Source organism: Cephus cinctus, unplaced genomic scaffold (genome assembly GCF_000341935.2).
Source record: "Cephus cinctus unplaced genomic scaffold, Ccin1 Ccin1_scaffold0997, whole genome shotgun sequence".
Classification (NCBI taxonomy): domain Eukaryota; kingdom Metazoa; phylum Arthropoda; class Insecta; order Hymenoptera; family Cephidae; genus Cephus; species Cephus cinctus.
Genome location: NW_014333542.1, coordinates 574,725 through 598,762, shown reverse-complemented (window position 1 = coordinate 598,762; position 24,038 = coordinate 574,725). Strand labels below are relative to the sequence as shown.

The 24,038-nt window shown below is 37.9% G+C and overlaps 6 protein-coding genes across 18 annotated transcripts; 2 read left to right on the top strand and 4 right to left on the bottom strand.

Annotated features, from left to right (window-relative positions):
* Nucleotides 1-1,243: 1,243 nt before the first annotated feature.
* On the bottom strand, nt 1,244-2,416 carry LOC107271562 (nucleolin). The gene is made up of 2 exons (XM_015747717.2): nt 1,548-2,416; nt 1,244-1,466 (listed from the first exon to the last, which is right to left on the bottom strand). The coding sequence occupies exons 1-2, from the start codon at nt 2,341-2,343 to the stop codon at nt 1,372-1,374; spliced, it is 891 nt and encodes a 296-aa protein (XP_015603203.1). The 5' UTR covers nt 2,344-2,416; the 3' UTR covers nt 1,244-1,371.
* Nucleotides 2,417-2,546: 130 nt separating this feature from the next.
* Nucleotides 2,547-11,772, top strand: LOC107271496. Of its 2 annotated transcripts, none has more exons than XM_025088791.1 (7): nt 2,547-2,918; nt 9,920-9,996; nt 10,073-10,270; nt 10,446-10,654; nt 10,718-10,831; nt 10,902-11,001; nt 11,069-11,772. In XM_025088791.1, the coding sequence occupies exons 1-7, from the start codon at nt 2,896-2,898 to the stop codon at nt 11,164-11,166; spliced, it is 819 nt and encodes a 272-aa protein (XP_024944559.1). In that variant the 5' UTR covers nt 2,547-2,895; the 3' UTR covers nt 11,167-11,772. The 2 variants fall into 2 exon arrangements, with proteins under 2 accessions (XP_024944559.1, XP_024944558.1); XM_025088790.1 differs by having other exon boundaries at nt 10,718-10,840.
* On the bottom strand, nt 2,992-5,447 carry LOC107271555 (glutenin, high molecular weight subunit PW212-like). Its single transcript, XM_015747700.2, has 2 exons — nt 4,037-5,447; nt 2,992-3,949 (listed from the first exon to the last, which is right to left on the bottom strand). The coding sequence occupies exons 1-2, from the start codon at nt 5,339-5,341 to the stop codon at nt 3,215-3,217; spliced, it is 2,040 nt and encodes a 679-aa protein (XP_015603186.1). The 5' UTR covers nt 5,342-5,447; the 3' UTR covers nt 2,992-3,214.
* On the bottom strand, nt 6,071-7,920 carry LOC107271557. Of its 2 annotated transcripts, XM_015747703.2 has the most exons (3): nt 7,715-7,920; nt 7,199-7,441; nt 6,071-7,105 (listed from the first exon to the last, which is right to left on the bottom strand). In XM_015747703.2, exons 1-3 carry the CDS (start codon nt 7,858-7,860, stop codon nt 6,178-6,180), a joined length of 1,317 nt encoding a protein of 438 aa, XP_015603189.1. In that variant the 5' UTR covers nt 7,861-7,920; the 3' UTR covers nt 6,071-6,177. The 2 variants fall into 2 exon arrangements, with proteins under 2 accessions (XP_015603189.1, XP_015603188.1); XM_015747702.2 differs by having other exon boundaries at nt 6,071-7,441; nt 7,715-7,917.
* Nucleotides 11,773-11,974: 202 nt separating the features above from the next.
* On the bottom strand, nt 11,975-22,149 carry LOC107271554 (peroxisomal acyl-coenzyme A oxidase 3). 4 transcript variants are annotated; one of them, XM_015747699.2, is made up of 15 exons: nt 17,551-17,724; nt 15,321-15,516; nt 15,087-15,251; nt 14,674-14,829; nt 14,450-14,597; nt 14,193-14,364; nt 13,993-14,108; nt 13,758-13,930; nt 13,556-13,678; nt 13,375-13,495; nt 13,070-13,303; nt 12,828-12,982; nt 12,612-12,759; nt 12,184-12,338; nt 11,975-12,119 (listed from the first exon to the last, which is right to left on the bottom strand). In XM_015747699.2, the coding sequence occupies exons 2-15, from the start codon at nt 15,486-15,488 to the stop codon at nt 11,997-11,999; spliced, it is 2,157 nt and encodes a 718-aa protein (XP_015603185.1). In that variant the 5' UTR covers nt 15,489-15,516; nt 17,551-17,724; the 3' UTR covers nt 11,975-11,996. The 4 variants fall into 4 exon arrangements, with proteins under 4 accessions (XP_015603185.1, XP_024944528.1, XP_015603182.1 ...); XM_025088760.1 differs by lacking the exon at nt 17,551-17,724 and adding an exon at nt 22,024-22,149 and having other exon boundaries at nt 11,997-12,119; XM_015747696.2 differs by having other exon boundaries at nt 11,997-12,119; nt 17,639-17,773.
* On the top strand, nt 17,093-21,188 carry LOC107271560 (probable cytosolic iron-sulfur protein assembly protein Ciao1). 8 transcript variants are annotated; one of them, XM_015747715.2, is made up of 5 exons: nt 17,097-17,354; nt 20,025-20,378; nt 20,455-20,563; nt 20,625-20,783; nt 20,858-21,188. In XM_015747715.2, the coding sequence occupies exons 2-5, from the start codon at nt 20,037-20,039 to the stop codon at nt 21,124-21,126; spliced, it is 879 nt and encodes a 292-aa protein (XP_015603201.1). In that variant the 5' UTR covers nt 17,097-17,354; nt 20,025-20,036; the 3' UTR covers nt 21,127-21,188. The 8 variants fall into 8 exon arrangements, with proteins under 8 accessions (XP_015603198.1, XP_015603201.1, XP_024944537.1 ...); XM_015747714.2 differs by lacking the exon at nt 17,097-17,354 and adding an exon at nt 17,873-18,241; XM_015747716.2 differs by lacking the exon at nt 17,097-17,354 and adding an exon at nt 18,225-18,359.
* Nucleotides 22,150-24,038: the final 1,889 nt, after the last annotated feature.

The window sequence follows — 24,038 nt, the reverse complement described above, 5'->3', positions numbered from 1 at the left end:
ATGCCTTGAGCTTCCTTGGAATTTGTATCTGCAAGTGTTTGATTGCTGGTTGACATTACCATTGTCTTCTCGTTGACAGTGACAGTTGAGATGCTTGAGCCAAGATTGGATCTAGTGTTAGTATCAGCAGTTGTATTTACTTGCTTACTAGTCTGTACATCCAACGACTCGTAGGACTTGTCGCACGTCGATGTACTTTCCGTCTGCTGTTCCGTCTTTGTATTTATATTTGTGAAAAGGTTACCCATTTTTTTAATCACTTAATTTAATGAAATTCGAATATTTTGATGGATCAAAATAGTTTGCTATTTTTATAACTATTTTTTCAAGTGTATTACTCAATAGACTCGCTGTGCTTCTAAATGCTTTGAAACTCGTACACAAACTGCTCTGCTTCTTTGAGTTATCGATAACCAATACCCACTGATACCTCTTTTATCCGTGAAACGATTCGTCACAGTTTCAAGGCTCAAGGTGCGGTTTCAAGAGAAGTAGGAGACTCAATATTTGTATTGGTCTCTAGTTTCCTGAATTTTGGCAAAATTTCAAATATTTTACTGAACACACATACTTCAACGAAATTTTGCGAATTTCTTTTAGCTATGACGACGAAATTAATAGAATCTAAGGAGTATTTTGGTATTTTAATTTTAATTTAGTACTTGTCTATATTGAATACCATTGGGCTATCGTTATCAATTTTATTTTTCATTCTTAACACTTGGATCGGGGATACTTATTTATATCATATCGATATCTGATTCGATTACAATGCGACACAATGTCTTTATTGGTATGGATTAAATAAATTGAATTTTAGAATTAGACATTCGTATGTAGACCAGTAATTTTTTTTACTTTCATACATGTTATATACATATATATATATTTTTTTATCAAGTGAGTCATATGGACGTCGTGACGGAATTCATTTTGCCAAGAACGAAGTTCCCACGTTTTAGATTATTTCTATCAGAAGAAAATTTAACCAAGAATACATATCTTTATCTTCTTCTTAAGAAATGTAAGCGTTCGTGTAATTCAATCGCGCAGTAATACATTATTACATTCCATATAAGGACCTAAGGTGAGGAGGAAGAATTGGAGAATTACAACAGCGACTATATTTACGTAACAAATACACGTGAGTTAGGTAAAATGAATTTGGGAAATTAGTAAAAAAAAAAAAAAAAAAAAAAAAAAAAAAAAAAAAAAAAAAAAAAAAAAAAAAAAAAGTTCCATATGCATGCTGAAATAACGGTTTATTATGCTTCTAAGAATAGTACACAGTTTGTTTGACGTCTGGATGAAATATTACTAATCACGAATACTGAGTGTTACATAAATTCATGAAAAGTAAAAATTTTCTTTTTAACGTAATACCTCCCTGCAACGTCCCCGAGAATCAAGCCGGTATCCGTTAGCGCATAATCCCCAAATTTGTCTTCTGTAATATGGCGAGGGATCTAAAAATAAAAAAACTTCGTCAATTCTCAACCATACGTGATTATAAAAATAAACGAAGCACAATCAGCCACTATAATCACCTTTTTTAGGATAAAGCCGACGCCGTAGAGCATTAAGAAGTTTTGATGAGCTTTTTGAAACAGTTGGTTGTTCGTTGTCATGTTCTGGTATATGTTTTTTGACGGGATATTTACGGGGACTTTTGAAATTCTTCAAATCCCCGTAGCCGTTTCCATAGGTTTGCACTGCGTTTTCAGTATCGGAGGACGATTCGTCGATTTTTCTTTTCACTTTATTATTCGCAGCAGTTTCTAACTTATTAGCCGTCATATCTGCAGCTTCGATCACGTTATACTTATGGTGGTTATATTTCTTCGGAGCGATGACGTGCACTGATATCTTCTCTTTTTCTTTATCTTCGTCTTCATCTTTGTATTCGTCTTCGTCTTCATCTTCATCTTCATTTTTATCTTTGGCTTTGTATCCGTCTTCGTCTACGTCGCCGTCTTCATGTTCATCTTCGTCTTCATCTTCATCTTCGTCTTCATCTTCATCTTCATTTTTATCTTTGGCTTCGTATCGGTCTTCGTCTACGTCGCCATCTTCATGTTCATCTTCGTCTTCATCTTCATCTTCATTTTCGTCTTCGTATCCGTCTTCGTCTTTGTCTTCTTCTTCGTCTATGTCTATCTTAATATATTTCGGCACGTGATGCCGGTAGTACACTGGCACGGGTTGGGCGAGATTTTTTAACAGTGAGAAGTCTTTACTGTCCAATATATTGTCGTTGAGCAAATTTTCGTAATCAGGTGCTATACCAGAAATCCTGGCTAGACATCCTGACAGAACAATACTTAGTAACAGAATCAGTCGCATTATTCAATATCTTGTTTGATATTTTATAAGAGACTAAATCGCTCGGTATAAAATAGCTGCTCTTTATACTCTGGTGGAAACAGGCATTAATGAGTCAAACGTCATTTTGCGGTAAACGGTTTTGTCAGGATCTGATATGAGAAATATTTTAGGGCTTTAACAGGATGCCCTGTTTCCTGCTAGATACTTAACATCATACATTCCTAACTAATTAACTTTAGATTTTACTATTTAGTTCTATCCGTTCGTGATTAGCCTGGAGAATATTATTTATGCTGGTTAACCGTCTTATGTTTCATTTGATTTTTTTTTCGACCAATCACGTCGAATGTGTCATGAAAATTTCGTATACGAATCATCTACAGTTTCCGTTCTATGTAAAATTCCAAAAACATACATAACCTTAGTTTTGGGTTTTATCAGAAAAATTTATTGGTTCAAGTTTGTCATTCGGAGGCGTGTAAATTATTAATGAATTTCCGTACTCTCTTTTTATGAAAATAATCAGTGTTAACAGGCCTTTTCATTTGTGAACAAGACAAATAAAGCAATATGGGAATTCCAGGATCTAAAAGGTACGTGGTTCGATGTACTGATTAAGAAGGAATATCTTTATGTATAATATAATTTATATAAAGACTTGGTAAATTATAGTAAATATTCAAACTTCGTGTTTTATTAGCATAATTTATAAATACACGTGTCAAAAGGATGCAGAATAAGTTGTTAAATTAACGAAAAATTAAATACAAAATATTAAATTATCCAGGCATACCTCAAGAACGATATCAATTAAAAAATCAATAAATAATTAAATAATTGAACACTGTCATCGATCGATGCCCCTTGTCACAATTTTTTCGTAATTTCATCACGATTCGCTCTTCTTCAGCGACGTGGATTCTTTCTTGGGAGCAATTCCATGTTTAGCCTCCCTTTTATGGACTTCCTGATTCGGATGACTTTCGGGAGCATGGTTGATATTGCCAATTCTTCCTCCACTGATTATGTACGGCTGAACCGGCTGTGGATGATTCATTTCAAATTTTTGTGGATTGGATCCCATCATGATTTGTGAACCCTGCTGAGCCCTAGAATCCATATGCTGGGACTCGGATGGCTTTGAATCCATTTTCTCTCTCATCTGGTTCAACATCTGACTTGGCGTCTTGGCTGGATTGGCTGGGAGTTGCGAAGCTGTATGATGATCTTCAGGGAATTGGACCTGACCTTCTCTCTGGAAAGGTACAGAGTCCTGAGGCTGGGCGGGAGATCCTTGCGATTGCTGATTGCTGTCTGGCTGGATTGACGAAGGATTTTGGAATCCCTGCTGCTGACTATGCTGGAACTGCTGATCCTGTTGGTGTCCTTGAGGATTCTGAGGTTGAGCTTGGAACCCTTGCTGAGGTCCTTGTGGTTGTTCGGAAGCCTTTACGGCATGCTCGTAACCGTACTGTGGAGCAAATTGTTGCTGAGTCTGTTGCTGGTTCTGATTTTGATAGGCTGAACGTTCTGGATTGTTGTATGGGTTGTAGGTTCCTTGATAGCTGCTGGGTTGCTGCTGTCCAGCATCGGAGGACCTTCCAAACTGAGATCCTTGGTATTGCTGGTGACACGGAGAAACAATAATTACTATCAGCATCTTGCTGTTGCTCAGAAGTGTCTATATATAAATTTTGTTCTCATTACTTACCCTGTAATATTGTTGCTGTTGCTCGGCTCTAGGCTGGTACAAGTTCCTGTGCTGAGGTTCAGAAGATCTCCCGTAGGAGTTAGATCCAGTCAGAGGAACGAAGCTGGGGTTGCACTGAACGAGGAAGGGTGAATTTGGCGGTAGACCAACACCAGTTCCAGTTGAAGTAGATGTTGAAGTAGATGTTGAAGTGCCTGTTCCAAGTAATCTTCCATAGTATCCCGAAGGACTCTCAAATGAATAAGGGTGCTGGTGGTCGGCTGCTTGAGGCTGCTGGCCGAAGGTCCTGAAGGTATTTGGCATCATTGAGGCTTCTTGTCTTCCATCGTTAACCAAGGCTCCTGTCGTTGGGTCGATAAAGAATAAACCACTTCTTGTCTGATGATTAAGATGCTGATTGGACTCCATCATGTAATTATCATTACTTCTGGCTTGGTGATAATTGTATGGATCATCCGACCGGTATGACCCTTGACAATATTTGCACCATGAGGGAAAGTGGGGTGGGTGCTCGTGTGCAGGATGTGGGGGAGAATATGGATTACTTCCAGGGCAAGGTTTGGGAATGTAAACAGCTACTGGATTGGATGGCACGACTATTGATGGAGGGAGACCTGGACCAGCGGGCATTGGTGGAGAAGGTTGTTGTGGTGGGTAGGGCTGGTATGGGCCAGTGGGATAGCTGGGTTGTTGCGGAGGGAAATCCATACCACTTGGTGGTTGTCCGGGCTGAGATGGTGGTTGACAGAATCCAGGTTGCTCAGGATATCCAGGTTGGGAGGGTTGTTCTGGATATGCAGGCTGAGGAGGTTGTTGAGGGAAATCAGGTTGTTGAGGGAATCCAGGTTGTTGAGGGAATCCAGGTTGTTGTGGGAATCCAGGTTGTTGAGGGAATCCAGGTTGTTCAGGTTGCGGAGGATAACCAGGCTGTGACGGATATCCGGGTTGCTGTGGAAGGTTAGGGATCTCAGGGAATCCATTTGGAGGAAACTGAGGCCTTGGAGGTGAATTCGGATTACCCTGGTCGCACAAAGTCAATGGACCCTGACCAGAACTTGGTTTGATCTCCACGCAGAAGGTCGTCGTTGTACCCGTTGATCCTATGGCCGATTTCTTCGATCTGTCTACTTCCTTCCCCTCCTCGACTTCCGGTACAACTTGCAGTTCCTTCTTCTCAAGCTTCGTCTCCTCGGCCACGGCCGTCTTCGTAGGCTTCTTGGCTGCTGGGCCGGCCTGAGCCATCGCCAGACCCACCAGGACCACTAACGATACTTTTGACAGCAGCATGACGATCTTCTTTCCCATCGATCGATCGAAGACACTGATTATGAGCGACTGGTCTACTGGCACCCTGTTTTAACAGTTTTACCTTCAGGTCGAATGCTGATTGTGCGACGCGCTGGTATGCGAATTTTGCAACGCTCCACGCAATCCAGAATGCGGAATGCACATATTTGCAAAATTTCACATAGCGACTGTTGCTTCCTTAGGTTGGTCATTTTGCCAATTATGCAAGAACTCGCACTAGCCGATTCGTACACGCATTCGCATATTGCGACACGTTAAAATATATAAATTTTAAACTTCTTTAACACAATATTTGCTATTGTTGTGAGAACATTGTTTTTTGCAATCTCAATAACAATCCGGGTACTATAGTACGTTTATTTTTTAGTTATTCGTGAAAAGTAGATCTATCATTACCAAGTGATTAAACTGCCAATATTACAAGGATATAGGACAATAAATTTCGAGGATTTTGAAAAATTTTTTTTATTTATTAAATATTCCCTTAAATATCGTACTTAAGGAATCAGTAGCGATACGTATTTGATAATTAAAAATTAGTGTCACTTAATGACTCGGATGTTCAATGTTGAAAGGTTTACACGAATTTTCTGTTTATATTGCAAATTCCAATATGGTTGCATTACGTAAACGCTTAACCAGCCAAATAAACCTATAATATTATTACCAAAAATTTCTAATTGACTATATCGAAGTGACGTTTCAGGATAATAAATACTAGTTATATAATTTCGGGATAAAATTTTCCTGGCTTTATTATTCAAAATCAATAACAAAATAATATTATACATTTACACCAATACGTTCTTATAATTATTTCCTAATTCTCCAGTTTACTTAAAAGGAACTTCGGCAATCGATGAATTTTCAATTAATTTCTTATCGTCATTTTTCAACGATGACTCGTCAGCTGTTGCTGGCAATCCCCTGATAATGTTTCCTTCCTGTTCATCCTCTTCCATAGCTTCCCCCAGGACCACGTCACCTTCCAGAACATCGTCGTTCGCCTCCTCGCCCAATTTTCCATTAAAATCCTCATTCGACTCGATCAAAGTCATTTTCTCTCTAACCGGATCAACGTCTTCCCCAAAGGCAACATTCGGCATATCCTCGATGACGTCATCCTCTTCATCCATATCATCATCAGGAACAGCAATTTCCTCAGGATACTCCCTCTTCTGGACATCACCAAAAGTCACATCATCGGCCAGTGTGAAGTCACGTTCCTGATTCGCTTTACTTATCCTGGTCATTTCAGCCAGGTTAAGGTCATCGTCGTTACGCTTATCAATTTCCGATAACGCCTCAAAATTTGAATCCCTGTTCCCAATATTTACAGACGGCAATTTCATCTGGCGCGGACCGATCGGTAAATTGTAAGGATTGTGCTTGACTTCCGGTGTGTAGACTACGTCTGAATTTCTGAAAAGCTCTGTAGACGGTACCTGGTCTATTCTCACATCCTTGATATTATGATTATTATCTATTTCCTGTTCACTTTGCATCTTGGCTAAGATAATGGCTTTCTTGACAACGTCTTCAAGTTCCTTATCAGCCTTGAAATTCTTCATCCTGGGGATACTGTCGTAACCATCAGCATCCCTGAGGTAGGAATTTCTGGAATCACCTCTCGGCACCACGTATAGTTTCTTTCCTCTAGTTTGTGGCTGTGTCTTGTACTCTTCCTGAACTTTGTAAATCCTTGACTGATAAGGGTCCTCGATCGAATCCACGTCGTATAATCGGACTCTGGAGTCAGACCTATCGTAAGAATTTTCATCGTGGAGTTTACGATCGTTCAATCCAGACCAAGAAGGTCCCATAGAAGCATAATGACTCATTTCACGAAGTGACCTGTCAGTGAACGAATCCAAATTCCCATAAGGATCGTCCTCGAGAGCGGACGTCGCTTGGGAATAATACGAGCTGTCCCTGCTCCTGGCGGGTCTGTTGTAACTGTTGTAACCCAAATTCGAACTGTAAGGATCTATGGAACGAACTTGACTGTAATCCTGGATCCTTGAAGGAGACGAGCCGGCAATTCCAAGATTACCATAATTTCTCACAGATGATCCCGAGTACCTTGGTTTTCTATACCTGGAATAAATAATGAGTCATTGTAAAGCAATTATTGTCATTGTCATTGTCAAGTCATTGTAAAGCAATTATTGTTAAGCTTCAGCAATCGTTACGCTTCGTTAAATCTATTGCGCAATACTCATCGGACATATTATTATCAACGGTTTTTCCCGTCATTATACCTACCCGTCGTATTACGGGAGCAATGTTCCATTTACAGGTTATGTTTTATCATTGGCTTGAACGTGCCGATTTTTAGGTTAGAAATGTCCGATGAATACTGTTTCTTACCATAAGGTCTGCTGGTATTCCGAGTATGGTGAAATTTCACGATCGTCATTTAGCTTCTTGTCCCAGGACGCCTCGAAGGAGGAGACGCGGCAGAAAAGCGCCGTGCAGAGGCAAAGAAAAGTCACGAGATTAACACGCCGCATCATTTACACTTGTCGATTCACGATGCTTCTCGATTTACGAGTCTTTATAACTTCGGCCCAGTTCCCAGGTCTGACGCAATGCTTTACTCGAGGTTTTTTTATTTAAATAACATCTTTCATTGTTGTGAGACACGTCAGGTGTCATGTCGACACGATTCGCGATATATGACAGAAAAATAAATATTTTACAATTTCGAGCGAGTCACTGTTAACGCGATACGAGAATGAGAGTACTTTGAAAATTTTGAATTTTTTATATATTCTTGACATATGCTGGATGATGGTGCGCGAACAATTTCAAAATTATTTACCATATACTTCGCGAGATATACTAAATGAAAATAATTAAAGTTGCACTATGGTATAGATACTTCATATGCTAAGATAGTTCTTTTTAACAAAATATCTCAGCTTCTATCTAATTAAAGTTGACGAAATATCTAAGACAATGTTTTTTATTTAAATACTATTTTTATGATACTGGGTGAATGATCTTAACACAATTTATTATCCTTCAAACGAATTCAGCTGTTTCATACGTGAGGTGTATTTTTTTGCATATATTTTTATTCGTTCAACACATCCATTAATTCCGTTACGGAGCGTGTTCTTGAAACTGCTCAATTTAATCCCAGGTCTTCTATACAATGATTAATTCCCACAGTAGGACTTGGCAACAATTTTGGAAATGATTAACAAAATTGAACGACTAAAGTAGCACTGAATCTCTTCGAAAATTACACTAAATTACTAATCGGTATGATCTTTCATCACGTTCAGTATTGTTGTCAGGTGTACTCGTGTGGGTTTTCAAAACGAACATTACTGGCAGCAGTTACAGCGTCATTCGTTGACTTCCGGTCGTGGGAGATAAAGCGACACATCACTCAACAAAAACTACTTAACACTATGCATGACTTATGCAAAAGAGTTTTCATGAGAGAAAAAAGTGCGCAGTACTATTATGATATTTACAAAATAAATGTATATACATAGATACACATATATATGCCATTAGGGACTAAGCATAATTATACAGAGTAATAGTTATTTCCAAAAATCCTATACCAATTACGGTTCTTCAAACTGTGCAAATTTATTTATATTCCAAAAATATTTGATTCATTTTTACCACGTTACAGAGATCATTAAGTGTCTATTATGTCCGTGTTTTAGCCTTGGGATTTTTTGCGTATTTTATTTCCGAAAATCACACATAGACACGCAATGGAAGTTCAGTGGGGCAAAAAATGGCAGCTCTCGTCATAATGGGACTAGGACTATATAATGGTTTGGGTCCGCGTCCATCAGTACAGAAGGTGTTAGAGAATGAAGTTACTAGAGGTTATTTTGATCCTGGTGGCCGTTCGGAGCTTCACCGATGGCAAATCACTTCGTGATTACGACGAAGAGTGCAGGAAGCAATTGGGCAAAGATGCAATGCAATTCTGTGTCGTCGCCTGTGCCATGGAGAAGCAAGGTATCCTGGTGGATGGGAAATTCAACCTGCAAGCTGCCAACGGCATGATTGATGAAATCGCTGACAAAATGCATCCACCCAGTGTCAACAGAACCAAAAACGCTTACAAAATGTGCAATGACGACTTGGCATCAATGTCTACTGATAAATGCAGCACGGCTGCTGCATTCTTTTACTGCATTAATCATCATGCTCGTAGCAGATTTGCCTTCGGTGCTAATCGTGATGATCTCAATTGCCCTTGTCCGGATGGTCCTGACTTCTTCCATCCAGGAAGTCCTGATGGACCTGATGGACCCAAACATCATGGGCCACCTCATGGACCACCGCCACCTCCACCATTTTAAATCGATGAAGACATTTTGGGAACGTTTTTCTCTTGTAGCTAAGATAAAGAAAATTATTATTGTTATGTAATAGAGTCTAACGTGACGAATTAATAAGGAAAATAAAATACTTTTAGTTTCATCGTGCAAAAGTGTTGTTTGTTTATTTTCTGTTCTTTGTAACTGTGCTCGTATAGAATTTTATAGAAAATTATACTTCCCTGTTTAAGATATTTATTCCTGTTATTTTTATCAGACAGGAAGCTGGCGATGATATAATATCCAAGAAGTCGTTAGAGGCCGTTAAAGAGAGTATAAATTTTTTGAAACGTCGTGAGTCACTCTGAAAGATATTTGTATACGAATGATATAATGAAAAATTCGAAATAATTAATTTCGTTCTATGAAGATGCAAGAGAGGAAGGACTATTCCGTAGAGCAGGTCGACGGGAATTACGAAAACAAATTTTGGGTGCATTGACGCGAGGAGAGAAGCCTGATTTTGAAAATGCAAGTGGCGCCCTCGAATGTGCCGCGGCTTTACAACTGTTTCTGAGTCAACTAAAAAGACCCGTTATGCCTCAGCACGTTCAACAGTTGATTCTGGGTAATTCGGAATGTCTGTTAAATTTTATTATTAGCATTATATAAAGTATTTTTTTTAATGCCTAGAGTCTGACAGCGCAGTTCACATTCTCTGGTCTCGTTACGCAATCGTGCTCAGTTTCATAATTGTACTGATTCAGCAATAGGATATTCACGTTTTCTAATATTTCATTAAGCTGATAACCCTGGCGTGACGGCACACACTGTTGCTAAGGATGCGTTGGGACTAATTCGTCAGGACGTCGGAGGTCGTCACGGTGAACTCTTGGCTGACCTTTTGTGTCTCCTACGATATCTCACTTTGGCTGCTCCGCCGTCGGAATGTTCTGAATTGCAAGGTTCACCGCTGCCTATCGCTCTGCTGCCTGTGTTTTTTGCGTTAACAGTAAGTTTTGAAGATTAACATTTTTTAAGGACGAGACAGATAAATTCTGTAACCTATTTATAGCCTGCGGATTTGAACAAATGGCAACAGGTTGCAACTCGATTCAGCGAATTGATAACTGAAGCCCCAGAACAACTTGGTGTCAATTCAGATTTTGACAACGACGTCATTGACAACGCAAGTGATGTGAGAGTAAAGAAACATAATTATTTATCCTATTGTTAAAAATTCCTTATCTCGTTTACAGATGGAAACCACAGATACAGAGGAATCCGAACAATTGTCAAGATTACGGGAATTCTCATTGCTTTTTCCTATTATAAGACTTGCTGATGATCATAATGCTCGTGAGGATTTTTGAGAAATCATCTTTTCGAAGTAGCAAGATTTTTTAAAAGTTTTTTTAAAATTCAGATCAAGTAGGAGAAATTGCCAGAGTCTTGGCCGCTCCTCTTCGACGTCCTCGGCTAGCTGGCAGGTTACATCCTGCCATCTCGCATTCTGCTAGATAAATCAGTATTACTTTATTAAAGAGGAGATTAAATATTTCTTATATCGATGAAGGAACAGCGCTGGATAATAAACTGGTAATTTATTTATTTGTTTTTTATAGATTAATAGACGTTTACAAAATACTGCATTCGCGACACGTAAAAATACAAGTCGAACACTGGAATTAGAAAAACGGTGCTTTGGTTTTTTAAATAGCTTAACTATATTCATGATGATACTTGAACATTAAAAAAGTTTCAAGTATATAATAAAATTCGTAATTCCTTGTATCCAAGATTATTAGAAGTTATAAAGATCTTTAACTAAATATTTCAAACAATATAACATCATTTAACATTTTAATATTAGACAGTTAATTATTAGCACGTGACAATAATATCTGCAATGTTATAATGTACTTGCCTAAAAAGTAAAACAAGGAAGTGCTTATAGAGATACATTATAAGTTTAAAAATATATATCTATGTTACTCCTAGAGCACGTTATCTTGTTTTTCTTTGTTCCTTTTTCTAACTATGGGATATAAGCACCATATTTTTCAAGAAATCATTTGTGCCCACGTACGAGTGTCTGTTCCTCTGAGAAATGTTAATACGGTTGAATAATGATATGTGGAGAGTGGTGAAGACATTCTTTAAGTGCGCAATTACTTCCTGTACGTTTAAAATACCTAGATTGTGCGTACGACGAGAGAATTTTCGAAGTTCGAGGTATATCAATGTATGCATAGCTAAATGATAAAGAACAAGTCACGAGGTGTGACATGTTTCGATATTTATGATGTATAATAAAAATCTATTAATAAAATTCTAAAATCAAATCGTTAATGTCAAAGTTTAGATTGGGGTGCTTTCAAAGGATTTTGCGATGCCGGGAGTAATTCCTTCCACCAACTAGCTCGCTCCATGCCACCAGGATTACTTCTGAATGCTTCTTCGAGTCTTTCGTAAACCTATAAGAAATATGTTCATTGACATTTTTTTTTTTTTCCTTATTGCACGATTCGTTAAATTTACCTTCCCATCCGACATGCCCAATACGGAATTCAGAACGAAATCCGGTGGTGCCAAACTGTCAGCAATGGCAACGGCTTCCGGTTTCAATTGTGCGCACAGTTCTAAAATACTCTCGCGTATTAAATTCACCATTTGCGAACCAGAACAGTAACCACCTGCAGACAAAATGCAAAAACTTAATGACTCATTCACACGGGAAAGTTTTATTGATGTGTCGTAACATGCAACTGATGTGACATGTAGCAAGAAGTGCTACGTTCAATTGTCTTGTGCAATCGTTTGTTTAAAGCGTCCCCTTTACAACCTCTCGAGGAGCAATACAGTTTCTTGGTTTACCAAATAGCCAAGGTATGCGAAAAAATGCTGACTGACACATTGTGGATTGTTGTAACATCAATCAATTGAATCGCATTTATTATAATTCTCACCTTGATAAAAAGTAGCCAAATGTTTTTCCAAACAGGACAGAGAGTACAATAGAAGTAACTTTTCTGAAACTACCCTCAATGATTGACTCTGTGGTTGATTCGGTAGCAGATTGTTTAAACGTATTATCGCGTACTTCAAAACAATCATCTGCAATATATATGATTTGTTGTATATCGATGCAATGCTTTAAATACAATTATTGAAATTGTACTTACTTCTCCATAAGCTCGTGACAAGTTTGCAGCTCTGTAAACCTGTGTTTTACTTCGTGCTGTAAAATTATCCAATCCCTGCGAAACACCTTCTTCGAACTTCTTATATGTTTCCATAGCCAAGAATGTAATCAGCCACTCGTAAGTTCCTCTAACGACTAACAAAGAAGATCATCGTTAGAATTTAAAACAAGATGCGAAACAAATAGTATTTTATTCGAATCTGATAATTTCATTTTACTTACAATCAAGTGTCATAATTTCCTCTATCGACTGTGCCTGAAATCTATTTTTTAAAATCACTGGTCCATTCGTAAGAAAACTGACTGATGCCAAAGGACTTGCTATCATAGATCCTCCTTGTGAGTCTGACCATTGCCGTAATATCCAGTTACTGGTTTGCTGGACCAACACATTATTATCACCTTCGTACGTTACCGTGGGTTCGTGATTAACACCCAAATCCCCAAGATTAGCAGCTAGATAAAATAATAACATCGCTTATAATTATTATTTAAAGGACGTGAAGCTATTTTTAAAAATCTTCCACCTTTATGATAACCATGACCTCCGCACGCCTCTCTGCATTCACGTATCGCATCACGGCAGGTCCATGTGATCAGTGGTTTTATAGCAGACACAATGGAATGAATCTCGGAGACTATTTGACTCTAAAAGTGAAAAACAATTAATATTGTAACCAATTAAATTATTCGTATCAAAATACTAACAAGATTTGGTATGTTCTCTCCCTCCATGGATTTTTGTATATTCTCCAGGTATACTTCAGTAAATTCTGACATAAAAATTCGAAAGACACAGGCGGCCGCCAAATAAGGGAATAAACGCCATTGCTGAAATATTATTACACAACATACAGGTCATGTTGTACAAAGATATAAATATTTCAAAGACGAATGAAAATGGACTTACGTGAAGCTCGTACTCGATGATGGCTGTTTCTTCGCTAGAATTTGATAATGATGGTGCAAATTGCGTGCGAACCGCAGCATATCTAACTGCTATAACAACGGCTGCACCAAGCGTATTGGTAGCTTCTTGACAAATACCCATACGTCCTGCAGATAGATTTTCCAGAGCCGCACCTGACGAAAAAATATTATATTCAAGTAAATAAAACAATATTACAGAACATTATTAAAATTACCAAGTATCCTTTGTGGATCGGAAAATGAACTCTCATACTCTCCTTCCGGGGTGACGTCACCGGTTCTGTTCAATAAATTAGCCTTAGGTATTCTATAGTGATTGAACATAAGAAATCTGAAAGAAAGAAGTCCACCGATCATTCCTCAAGCTTCTGTGTCAATAAAGAATCCTCGAGAATCTTTCTGTTGTCCATCTTACCCGTTATCAATTCCATTGAGTCCCATTTTCTCGCCGATGTCGCCCAGTACAACACCAGGGTACGGAAAATACGTCTTAGGGTTTCTGACGGGCACAATAAACGCGTGTAACCCATGGCACTCACCAAGGGTCACTAATTGCGCAAAGACTATAGCCACTGTACAAGTTTTACCTGTAAAATTGATCGATATTGATCATGAAATATTTATTGAACCTAATCAATATTATCAATCAACAATCACCCCTCACCCAATTACCTAAATTTCCTATCCAACACTTGGCAGCTTGAAAATCCGGAGTATGGAGCACAAATTCCTGTGTGCTTGGATCATAGGTAGCTGTCGTTCTCATCATTTTCGTGTTGCTACCATGACCCACTTCCGTGAGCGCAAATGCTCCCAAAACCTGTAAAGTTAATTAATCTTTATTTTCCAAGTAACAAATCATCTTTTATCTTCAACAATATGGAATCAACATATACCTGCTTATTCCACACTGCATGGAATGTTGGGTAATGACGCTCGGTTCCAAGACTAAGAAGAGTATTTCCAAAAAGATAGACACCAAGAGCAATTTTAACGGAGAGCGATGTATTGACAATGGCCGTAGCTTCATTGAGTGTCATCAAGAACCTTGTCTTTGGAAAGAAATCATATTATAATTTCACCAATCCTTTTAAATATCCTTGCTGGACGTGTATCAGCTGTTATGCAAATAATTTCGTAACTTAAGAGACTCTGATCATTCTTTATCATCTATACTTTAATTAATTATCATCTATACTTTAATCCATAGTAATTGGATTTCACTCGAATCTGGTCTAAACAATCAGAAGACGTTCCTACTGTACGTATATAAATTTATTATGAACTTAAATCAATAGTACCTAACTACCTTGATCTTGTAGGTAACTTGATGAATATTTGATGGTAACAAATTAACATGATTGAGACGTGCAAGCTGTCGTGCCACTCTCCGCTTCTGTTCATCGGCTGAAGGAGTAACATTATCCTGAGGATGAAATTCCGGATCTGCTTCCATCGCTTTCCATACTTTCATCTGAAATCCATAATAATTCAAGTTACGTCTTCTTTACGCTTGAAAAATAATTCACCTAATATTACTTACCTTAAAAAGAAGCCTCTCAGGATCCTCTAAAATCACTCTCAATCTCTTCCAGGAAAACGTGGCGGATTTACGATATTCATCAAGAGGTCCACCGGAAGGCATGTTTTCCAGCCAGTCCACATCCTCCCCAGAAGTGACTACAGAAATTTTCTTTTCAGTCGATAACATATTTTAATCCTCGATCGCTCAGCGTTACCTTAAAATATATACAAAAAAATTCTTATTAATAATTTAATACATTTAAGTCGATTCGGGACCTTTCAAAGATCATGCTAGTAAAATTTCAACGAAAATCGTAAATAACAGGAATTTTACAGAGATGAGCAGCTGAACTTCTTCCAAATTAGAAGTTCAGCGCACATTTTGCAAAGATTTATTGAATACTTTTATCGGAGGCTTTATATCATTTATCAAAATACACACGCTGCTCTGACCTGACTGATTAAGTATGTTTTTTCCTGGTGATATTAATATAATTAATACAAGTTCAATGTTGTAATCATTATATGACAGTCTAATATTTGTTACTAATTTGAGTATTGAGTTTGACGTTAGTCAAATAAAAATATTGAACTATGTTGATAATAGGTGTTGAATTTTTCAAAAACTTTCAAATGCTCAATTAAGGAGATATGTTATCTCTAAGTATCGATATAATCCTACTTCTGATCTGATATAAGATATACGTGATTAATAGACACTCGAAAAATGATTCGTCAAACTAATATTACCCGTAATAATGCTATCCCATATAACCTGTGTAAAGAGTAACGACAATTATCAACCGGATTTACCGTAACACCATACACTGTATGGCGCGACAAAGGGAAAAAGAATTGGGGTTTAACGGTATTACGATTAAATAAAAATAAAACGATAACAGACGTTATTACATATTTCCGGGAAGCCCAAAATTGTTGGCTAATAATTTGCATCGTGCAATAGGTATATAAAAAAATATTAACGCACTTTTCGCTAGGAAATAATTGATTTTCTGTTAAAAAAAACTTACGACTGATCACATTTACTTTATCTGTTGCGCAAGTCTAGTCAGATAAGAAATGAAAGTGAGAAACTATTAGTATATACTTCAGGGCTAAGACAGGTAGAAGTATCTGGATTTACTTCGAGGAAACGAATCGTTGGAAGTATTTATACGTGACAATACTGTGTATTATCTTTGCTAAGAATGCAGATATTATCTTGGGATCACGATTTAAAAAATTAATGAAGCTGATTATAAAACTGGATTAAAAAACTGTCCTGGTTGTGACACCGGGTAAGCAATTGTCTTACCATTGGTGTAACGGTAAAAATTTCACGTGGAATTCAGACAGACATTAACCGGTAGAAGGAGGTATCAAATTGTGGTAAGTCGAGCAATAAATTGTAACGTAACCTTGATGGTTACGTTTGGTAGTAATAGTATTGGTGAAACGATAAAACTAAAAAAGATTAAATAGTAGAGAGTTGTAGAAGGTTAATCAAATTATGAGAGATAAAGAATTTGTAGAATTTCAAACAATTTCAGGTATTGTGAATTCATTGGATTTGCTGGACGTTAAAGAAAAGTGGATTATTACATTTTAAATATCAAGTCGATATGCCTGTTTATTACTATTTATGTATGACAAATTAATTTTTACGATAACGAGAAAGTCGATTAAACAAACAGCGATTCGAATAAATGATATGATTACCAAAAATCCCGCGTACTTTGAATTATCGTATGCTGGTAACACAGTCGTTTTCACGTTTAGAAATTCACATAGAGAGGAGCAAGTCAGACGTCCAAAAAAAAAGCGAAAATCCTATGAAAAGCAACGAGGCGCTGCAATTCGAACGGAAGGGACATTCGTACGTGGAAAGACGTTGTGAGAATTCCAAAAATGGCTACAGGCCTACCGGCATAGCCTCGTCGTTTATAAACGGTATCAGAAAAATACCAGCGTGCTCGACAGTACGTATCGAGAATTGACATATCAGCAACAGGTATAATAGACACTGGGTGGTTCACCATTAATTCCAACAAAAGTATGTATTTCTCCTGGCAATAAACTAATATTAGAAAAAATCGCAATCACGTTTCCTCCTAGATTACTTTAAAGTAGCTCGCAACTCTAATTTACTAATTTTTTCCGTTTAACCCGGCACCGCCCACTCTATGGTAGACAGCTAATGATAGAACTGCAAGCCATGCTTCAATGCCGACATAAAAATCTTTTTTCACCTTATTTTTAAGATTCACTAATGCACTGAGCACACTACGTGACGGTCTCGACTTCTGTCAGCTTCTGATAGCTGACGCTGACTCGTACCTCTTGCACTACGAACGGCGTACGAATATCCTAACATTCGTAGAGGCGGAAGGATAACCCTCTATACTGCACCATTAACTAACAAGTGGCTGGAAGTAAGCCGCCTTGGCTACTTTGTGTAGATAGACACACGGATATACCGGGCAGACTTGCGACCACCATTCTGAAAGAGACTAGAAACATTTAGACTAGAGGTCAATAGAAATTCATCACTTGGTAATTCAAGAATTCGGTGCTTGCGGAGCAAACTAGACTCTTAGCGATAAAGTTAGAAGATGGTGCATGGGATTCAGTTGCGGGGAAAAAAAGAAGCAAAACATGGAATTGAGTAACAGTGAATTCTTGCTGATTATGCAGCGATAATATGGAGTATAAAAGGGTCAGGTTGCAGAAACTGAATGACAGAAGCCTTGAATGCGTTGTGATAGCGTATATTATGCTAATTGTATTCCTATTTGGATATTGTATTATTTATTAGTTATTCTAATTTGTATGTCATAGTGTAGTCGCCCTCTTGTGACTCTTATGAACTGGCAATGAGTTAATACAGTAGGGAATTTTGACATCGATTGAGACATTCTGTTCAGTTAGGCAGGCGGTTGAGTACGTATTTTTAATCGTTCTTTGGGGATATTAAAGGATTTCTTTATTGTATATTCTACGATTTCTTATGTGGCATTTATTATAGACGTCTGTGCCTATTTAACGTATAATGTTAATCGTAAGTCTTTTTTTACGACGGGTTATAGCAGAGACGTAACCTCAGTTGTGCTACTGCTTTAATACATTTCTTATATCTATTCGCTAATTGTTTAAAGTTTGCAGTTTTTATACATGATTGTATCTCTACGTTGGATATATTGATTTTAAATAATATTAACAATGTCTGGTTATAGTTGGATTATTTGTAATCATGTGATTCATGTACAATTACGTGTGCTGCTACATAATTTTATTTAAGTTATAATATTTTTATTTCTATACTATTGCGTGTAGATGTATATTTATAGTAAAGATGCACAAACATTTCCCGACTCTAATCCCATTTTTGGAGTAAGACTATCTATTATTGGTAGTTCAGTGATTTTTTGAAAAAAAAAGCAAGATATAGCAAGATATTAAATTCAGAAAGTTATTTCACTGTTTCAGATAACAATGGGTACGCTGGAACTAAAGCAAATTCTAACTGGTCACAAAGGGAGAGTGTGGAATGTTTGTTGGCATCCTAAGGGCACTAGTATTGCGTCATGTGGTGAAGATAAGACAATTCGAATCTGGGCACCGGAAGGTTCTAAATGGGCAATGAAAACAATTCTTACGGAAGGTCACACAAGAACTGTCAGAGAAGTTGCATGGTCTCCTTGTGGGAGTCATATCGCATCTGCTAGTTTTGATGCAACTACAGCAATCTGGGATAAAAGTTCTAGTGAATTTGAATGTAACGCGACTTTAGAAGGTCATGAAAATGAAGTTAAAAGTGTCAGCTGGTCAAAGAGTGGACAATTACTTGCCACATGCAGTCGTGACAAATCTGTTTGGGTATGGGAAGTGACAGACGGAGAATATGAATGTGCCGCTGTCATAAATGCTCATACTCAAGATGTAAAGAAGGTAGGTAATGAAGCAAAACAGTCCTACAAATAATACAATTCAACACTAAAATAGGCTTTGAAGATACAATGCAACAATTCCTCAGGTTCGGTGGCATCCTCAAGAAGATATCCTAGCATCAGCTAGCTATGATGACACTGTCAAAATATTTAAGGAAGATTTAGCGGACAGTGACTGGTCATGTATAGCAACTCTGTCTTCGCACACTTCCACAGTCTGGAGTCTGTCTTTCAATAGTACAGGAGATCGATTAGCTACCTGCAGCGATGACCAAACTGTGAAAATCTGGCAAGAATATAAACCTGGCAACAATGCTGGAGTTCCTACACCTAACAACGAATCTGTATGGAAATGTGTCTGCACACTGTCTGGATATCACACAAGAACAATATACGACATTGACTGGTGCAAAATAACTGGACTGATCGCAACAGCCTGTGGAGATGACATCATCAGAATATTCCGTGAAGAAGACGACTCTGATCCGAATCAGCCCTCATTTAATATGGTGTGTGCGGCAGATGATGCTCATACTCAGGATGTCAATTCTGTACAATGGAATCCTGCAGTTCCTGGTCAACTTGCGTCCGCCAGTGACGACGGACAAGTGAAAATCTGGTTCTATAGCGAATAAATTTATTGTATATATAATATAATATTAAATAAATACAATGTTTTATTTTACACAATACCATTTGAGACAACACCATTATTTTTACCCTTACCCAAATATTTTTACACCATACTTGCATATAACAATTATATTTATTTTCAGGGATTCTGTTAGATGTTTGGCCGGCTATCAACAGTAGTTTCGCAGATTAAGAACTCTACTCTGATAAGACGGAAAATATTCCTGAAAACTATGAGCAGTCAGGCTGGACTACCTTTGCAGAAAGTGGTGGAAGCTCTGCATGCTTTTGCTGATGAGAGTCTAGCAGCCAGTTGGGACAATGTTGGATTACTTATTGAGCCTACAGAGCCAAAGAATATTTCCCACGTTTTATTAACGAATGATCTTACGGAAGCAGTGATGACTGAGGCAGTCAATATGAAAGCCGACCTAATAATATCATATCATCCTCCAATATTTGCCCCATTAAAATCGATCACCAACCGAACGTGGAAGGTAGTCAGCTGACAGAGAAAAAAATTAAATTTATCTTAAAAACACTTCATTTAACTCTAACTCATTTGTCTAATAGGAGCGGATTGCCGCAAAATGCCTGGAAAACAAAATCGCCCTATATTCACCACATACCAGCTTCGATTCTATCAAAGGTGGCGTCAACGATTGGCTAGCAGAATCATTTGGTATGAAAAAAAAATTAAATAACAAATCTATGTCCATTTAACAATATTTCACTTATCACAGATCTGGCAAAAAACGTACCGATAGAACCAGATACGAATAACCCTGAAAATGGCATAGGAAGACTTTGCACATTGAAGCAACCTATTAGCATAATGGATGCAGTGCAATTAGTCAAGGAACGTACAAAATTGCCCTACGTGAGATTGGCCAAGAGCGGAGGTAGAGAATTATCAAGTTTTTACTGAACCCAATAATCTGTATTATCTATCATTAAATTTCTTTTTCTTCCACAGAAAGCACCGTGCAAACTGTAGCAATCTGCGCAGGATCAGGCACTTCCGTTTTAAAAGGAATATCCGCCGACCTGTTCTTAACTGGAGAGATGTTACACCACGACGTCCTGGACGCCGTTCACAATGGCACGAATGTCATCCTGACCAATCACTCGGATTCTGAACGTGGCTTCCTTCCAGTTTTTGGCAAGATCTTACAAAAAAGTCTAGGAGACACCATTAAGATCAGCATATCCAAAGAAGACACGGATCCATTGAAAACAGTATAATTGTTTCAGAAAAGTACGAAGCTTTCAATTTAATAAATAAAATGAAGCAACGTCCAATGCAATTGCTGTTTCACCTTGTAGTCTGTCCACCTTTCATAATCGCACCGAGTACCTTTATATATATCTTTTAAGATCCTGTAAAATGGATATATAGCAGAATAACGATCAAGTGAGTCAGTTCGCTTAATAGAACATAGCGCGTTAAGTGAACTTTGAGTTGCGAAAGGATTAGGAGTGAAATTGCTACCAGGAAAGCAAAGATCTAAAGCAGAATCTGTATAGCTTCGCAATTTAGCTGCAGTACATAATCAGTATACGATTCAATTACACGTCAGCTTTTACTCGTCGAATCTGCATTATATTTCACGCATTATATCCGCTGCATTGACCACAGGAGAAAGTTATCTTTTATCATAAACGCGCAGCGCTGTTATCTACTATACCGAAGACACACGATGAATATCGTAGTACGCATTTGAGAAAGTCATTAAAAAAAAACTTTCAAAGTCCTTGCAAAATCCTAAATGAAACTCGTTACTAGGCTACTTCGACATCTCGAACCATTCAAAAGTCATTAGAGCACAGTGCTTATAAGATAATTGATTTAACAAAGAATATATAATTTTATTTGGATCGTCACTCTGTCTGTCCTTCTCTTACGCGCGTCAGCGCCAATAGGTGTGTCTCTCTCGCACTCACCTCAGGTACAGAAACTCAGAAAGATATTAAAGGATTCTGCTTTTCTCTGAGAGGTCAGTGGATTTGGCGATTTGCCAGTAGTTAACGGAGTGTCTCATCCTTTAACATATAGTCATATAACATATATATATACATATGTATATAGTTATAATCTACTGGATTGTTCAAAGCCGTCGGCCATATCTGACTGGACTATACCTTAACGTTGACCCGCGAACTGTCCACTGGAGTCCCTGAACGGGCAGAACCGGATTGGTACATGGGTAGCACGCTGGAGTTGGTTCCCCAATCCGTAAGCCTTCTCTAGTAAAGGACTGGCGCTCTCGCGAGTAACATTCGCGCAAGGAGAGCTAACGCTCTGTCAGCAAACGGTGCGTTTCTTTTGCTTTTTATTTTTGTACAGTGATCAATAAACTTGTATATTCTGAAGGAACAATATCATTGTACAATTAACGGTTTGTAGTGAATGGTCTACGGGTGTTATTTAATAAATGAATTTACCTGTAGGTGCAATTTAAAATTTAGGAAAACTCTTGCAAGTTTTTCTTCAAACCGGATCGGTGCCGAGTACAGTTACTTTTATGAATTACTCGAAAAATTTTCTCTTGAGTCGGAGGATTCTTTTGAAAACTGGTATCTCGTCTGGTACCGTTGGATAAGACTTCTGGGGAATTCTTGTTTTCAAGAATTTTCTTCTTACCCGTATACCTGAGGAATATAGTTAGCTTAACGGAAGAGTGCGTAAAGTATTAGTTTGTCAGATTTGGAGTTTGTTGATACATACCGTGCCGTGTGCTTATGGTAGTTGGTATACTTAATGTGGATGGATGTACATAAATTAATTCCAAAGTAAGTAAAACTCTTTGTAACAGCAAGAACAGTTACTTGGGAATGCAGTTGTTTTTTTTAATGACTACATGGATACTGTACATTTAAATTTTCACTATTTCCTTCGTTCGGTAGAATGAGGAAAATTTGATTTTTTTTAAAAATCAATTGTTTGATTATACATGCAATCAAATTAACTGGTATGAGCTTATAGCTTTTGCGTGTATGAAGGTGTATCCAGGTGGTTTTAATATTTTGATTATTCACCCAGATAAGAAAAATCATACATCAATCGTTCAAGACGTACGTTGTGAATTATTGCTAAAGCATGTCTCCTTACATTAACGAGCCAATTAAAACAGTATTAAGTGGCAGCAGAGTTCAAGCAAGCCTTGACATAAAGAACAGCATTGAATTTCGACTCCATATATGGTCCGGGATACCCAACAGAAGTAATCCTAGAGAAAGACAGACTCTTCTGACGTTTTACTCAAAAATCAATCAATCGATTGGTTAATCGATCAATCGATACTTGGATTTGAATACGAGATGATTCAAGTACCTGAAGGTCCTTATCTCTATCGATAGCTTTGTTAGTTATTCCTCTATAAAAAAAAGTAAATGAAAAATGTAAAAAATTTCGTTCCAGTCCACTCAACGACATGCAAGTACAAATGAATAATAATTACTTTCTCCACAAGATATCTCGTGTCAGTTAAGTGAAACGAGTAGTTGTCCATGACTTTTTTCTGGAGAAAGGACCAAAAGACGTTACTTTCTTAACACGTACCCAGGGTCAGCATTTAATGCGTTATTGCCTCGCTTTTTGACCATAAGCACAGACGTCAAACGTAGATCAAGATCGTCCTCGAGATTGGTCATTTTCAGAAACTCCTGCTTCCGTTAATTTCCATGTAGACTAGACAGGCGATGAAATTGCGGCGAAGCGCGTCCATTTTACCGGCAAGGACACGCCACGAAACGGAACCTTCTTTCCTGTTCGCATTAAGGATAGAAGGTTTCTTAACTTATGCTACACTGCAATGTTTGCCCTCTATCTCCATCATAAATTCTGAGTGACTTTTGTTTAAAAAGAAACGAATCACGACTATCCTGATGAAGATTCTACGAGAATTGAGTTACCACAGTTCATTCCACAGCATCTCCTTAACAGACAATAGAAACAAGACAGTGCTTTCAATGCAATTTATAGGTTAAGATATTAACCGCTTGCGCTGCCAACGAATTGACAGATCTGCCTGAGAGGACTCTACAAAAACAAAAACATCTCGACGTGCGTCGCACGTCTTTCCAGCGCAAGTGGTTAAAGCAGGACAATGACTAACCAGAATTATCCAAATGAGGGAGACTGACTGGCACCCCGT

Excerpts from the sequence above, each read along its gene's own strand:
- LOC107271562 (XM_015747717.2), bottom strand. The coding sequence starts at position 2,343 with ATGCGACTGATTCTGTTACTAAGTATTGTTCTGTCAGGATGTCTAGCC. Across the intron at positions 1,467-1,547 it reads TCGGCTTTATCCTAAAAAAG|ATCCCTCGCCATATTACAGA; the intron begins GTGATTATAGTG and ends TTTTATTTTTAG.
- LOC107271496 (XM_025088790.1), top strand. The coding sequence starts at position 2,896 with ATGGGAATTCCAGGATCTAAAAG. Across the intron at positions 2,919-9,919 it reads GGAATTCCAGGATCTAAAAG|ACAGGAAGCTGGCGATGATA; the intron begins GTACGTGGTTCG and ends TATTTTTATCAG. Across the intron at positions 9,997-10,072 it reads TATAAATTTTTTGAAACGTC|ATGCAAGAGAGGAAGGACTA; the intron begins GTGAGTCACTCT and ends CGTTCTATGAAG.
- LOC107271554 (XM_025088760.1), bottom strand. The coding sequence starts at position 15,488 with ATGTTATCGACTGAAAAGAAAATTTCTGTAGTCACTTCTGGGGAGGAT. Across the intron at positions 13,679-13,757 it reads TCATCGAGTACGAGCTTCAC|CAATGGCGTTTATTCCCTTA; the intron begins GTAAGTCCATTT and ends ATAATATTTCAG. Across the intron at positions 12,120-12,183 it reads TGGGCATGTCGGATGGGAAG|GTTTACGAAAGACTCGAAGA; the intron begins GTAAATTTAACG and ends TATTTCTTATAG.
- LOC107271555 (XM_015747700.2), bottom strand. The coding sequence starts at position 5,341 with ATGGGAAAGAAGATCGTCATGCTGCTGTCAAAAGTATCGTTAGTGGTC. Across the intron at positions 3,950-4,036 it reads AACAGCAACAATATTACAGG|CAATACCAAGGATCTCAGTT; the intron begins GTAAGTAATGAG and ends CCGTGTCACCAG.
- LOC107271557 (XM_015747702.2), bottom strand. The coding sequence starts at position 7,860 with ATGATGCGGCGTGTTAATCTCGTGACTTTTCTTTGCCTCTGCACGGCG. Across the intron at positions 7,442-7,714 it reads GAATACCAGCAGACCTTATG|GTATAGAAAACCAAGGTACT; the intron begins GTAAGAAACAGT and ends TATTTATTCCAG.
- LOC107271560 (XM_015747711.2), top strand. Across the intron at positions 19,250-19,334 it reads ATACTCAAGATGTAAAGAAG|GTTCGGTGGCATCCTCAAGA; the intron begins GTAGGTAATGAA and ends ACAATTCCTCAG.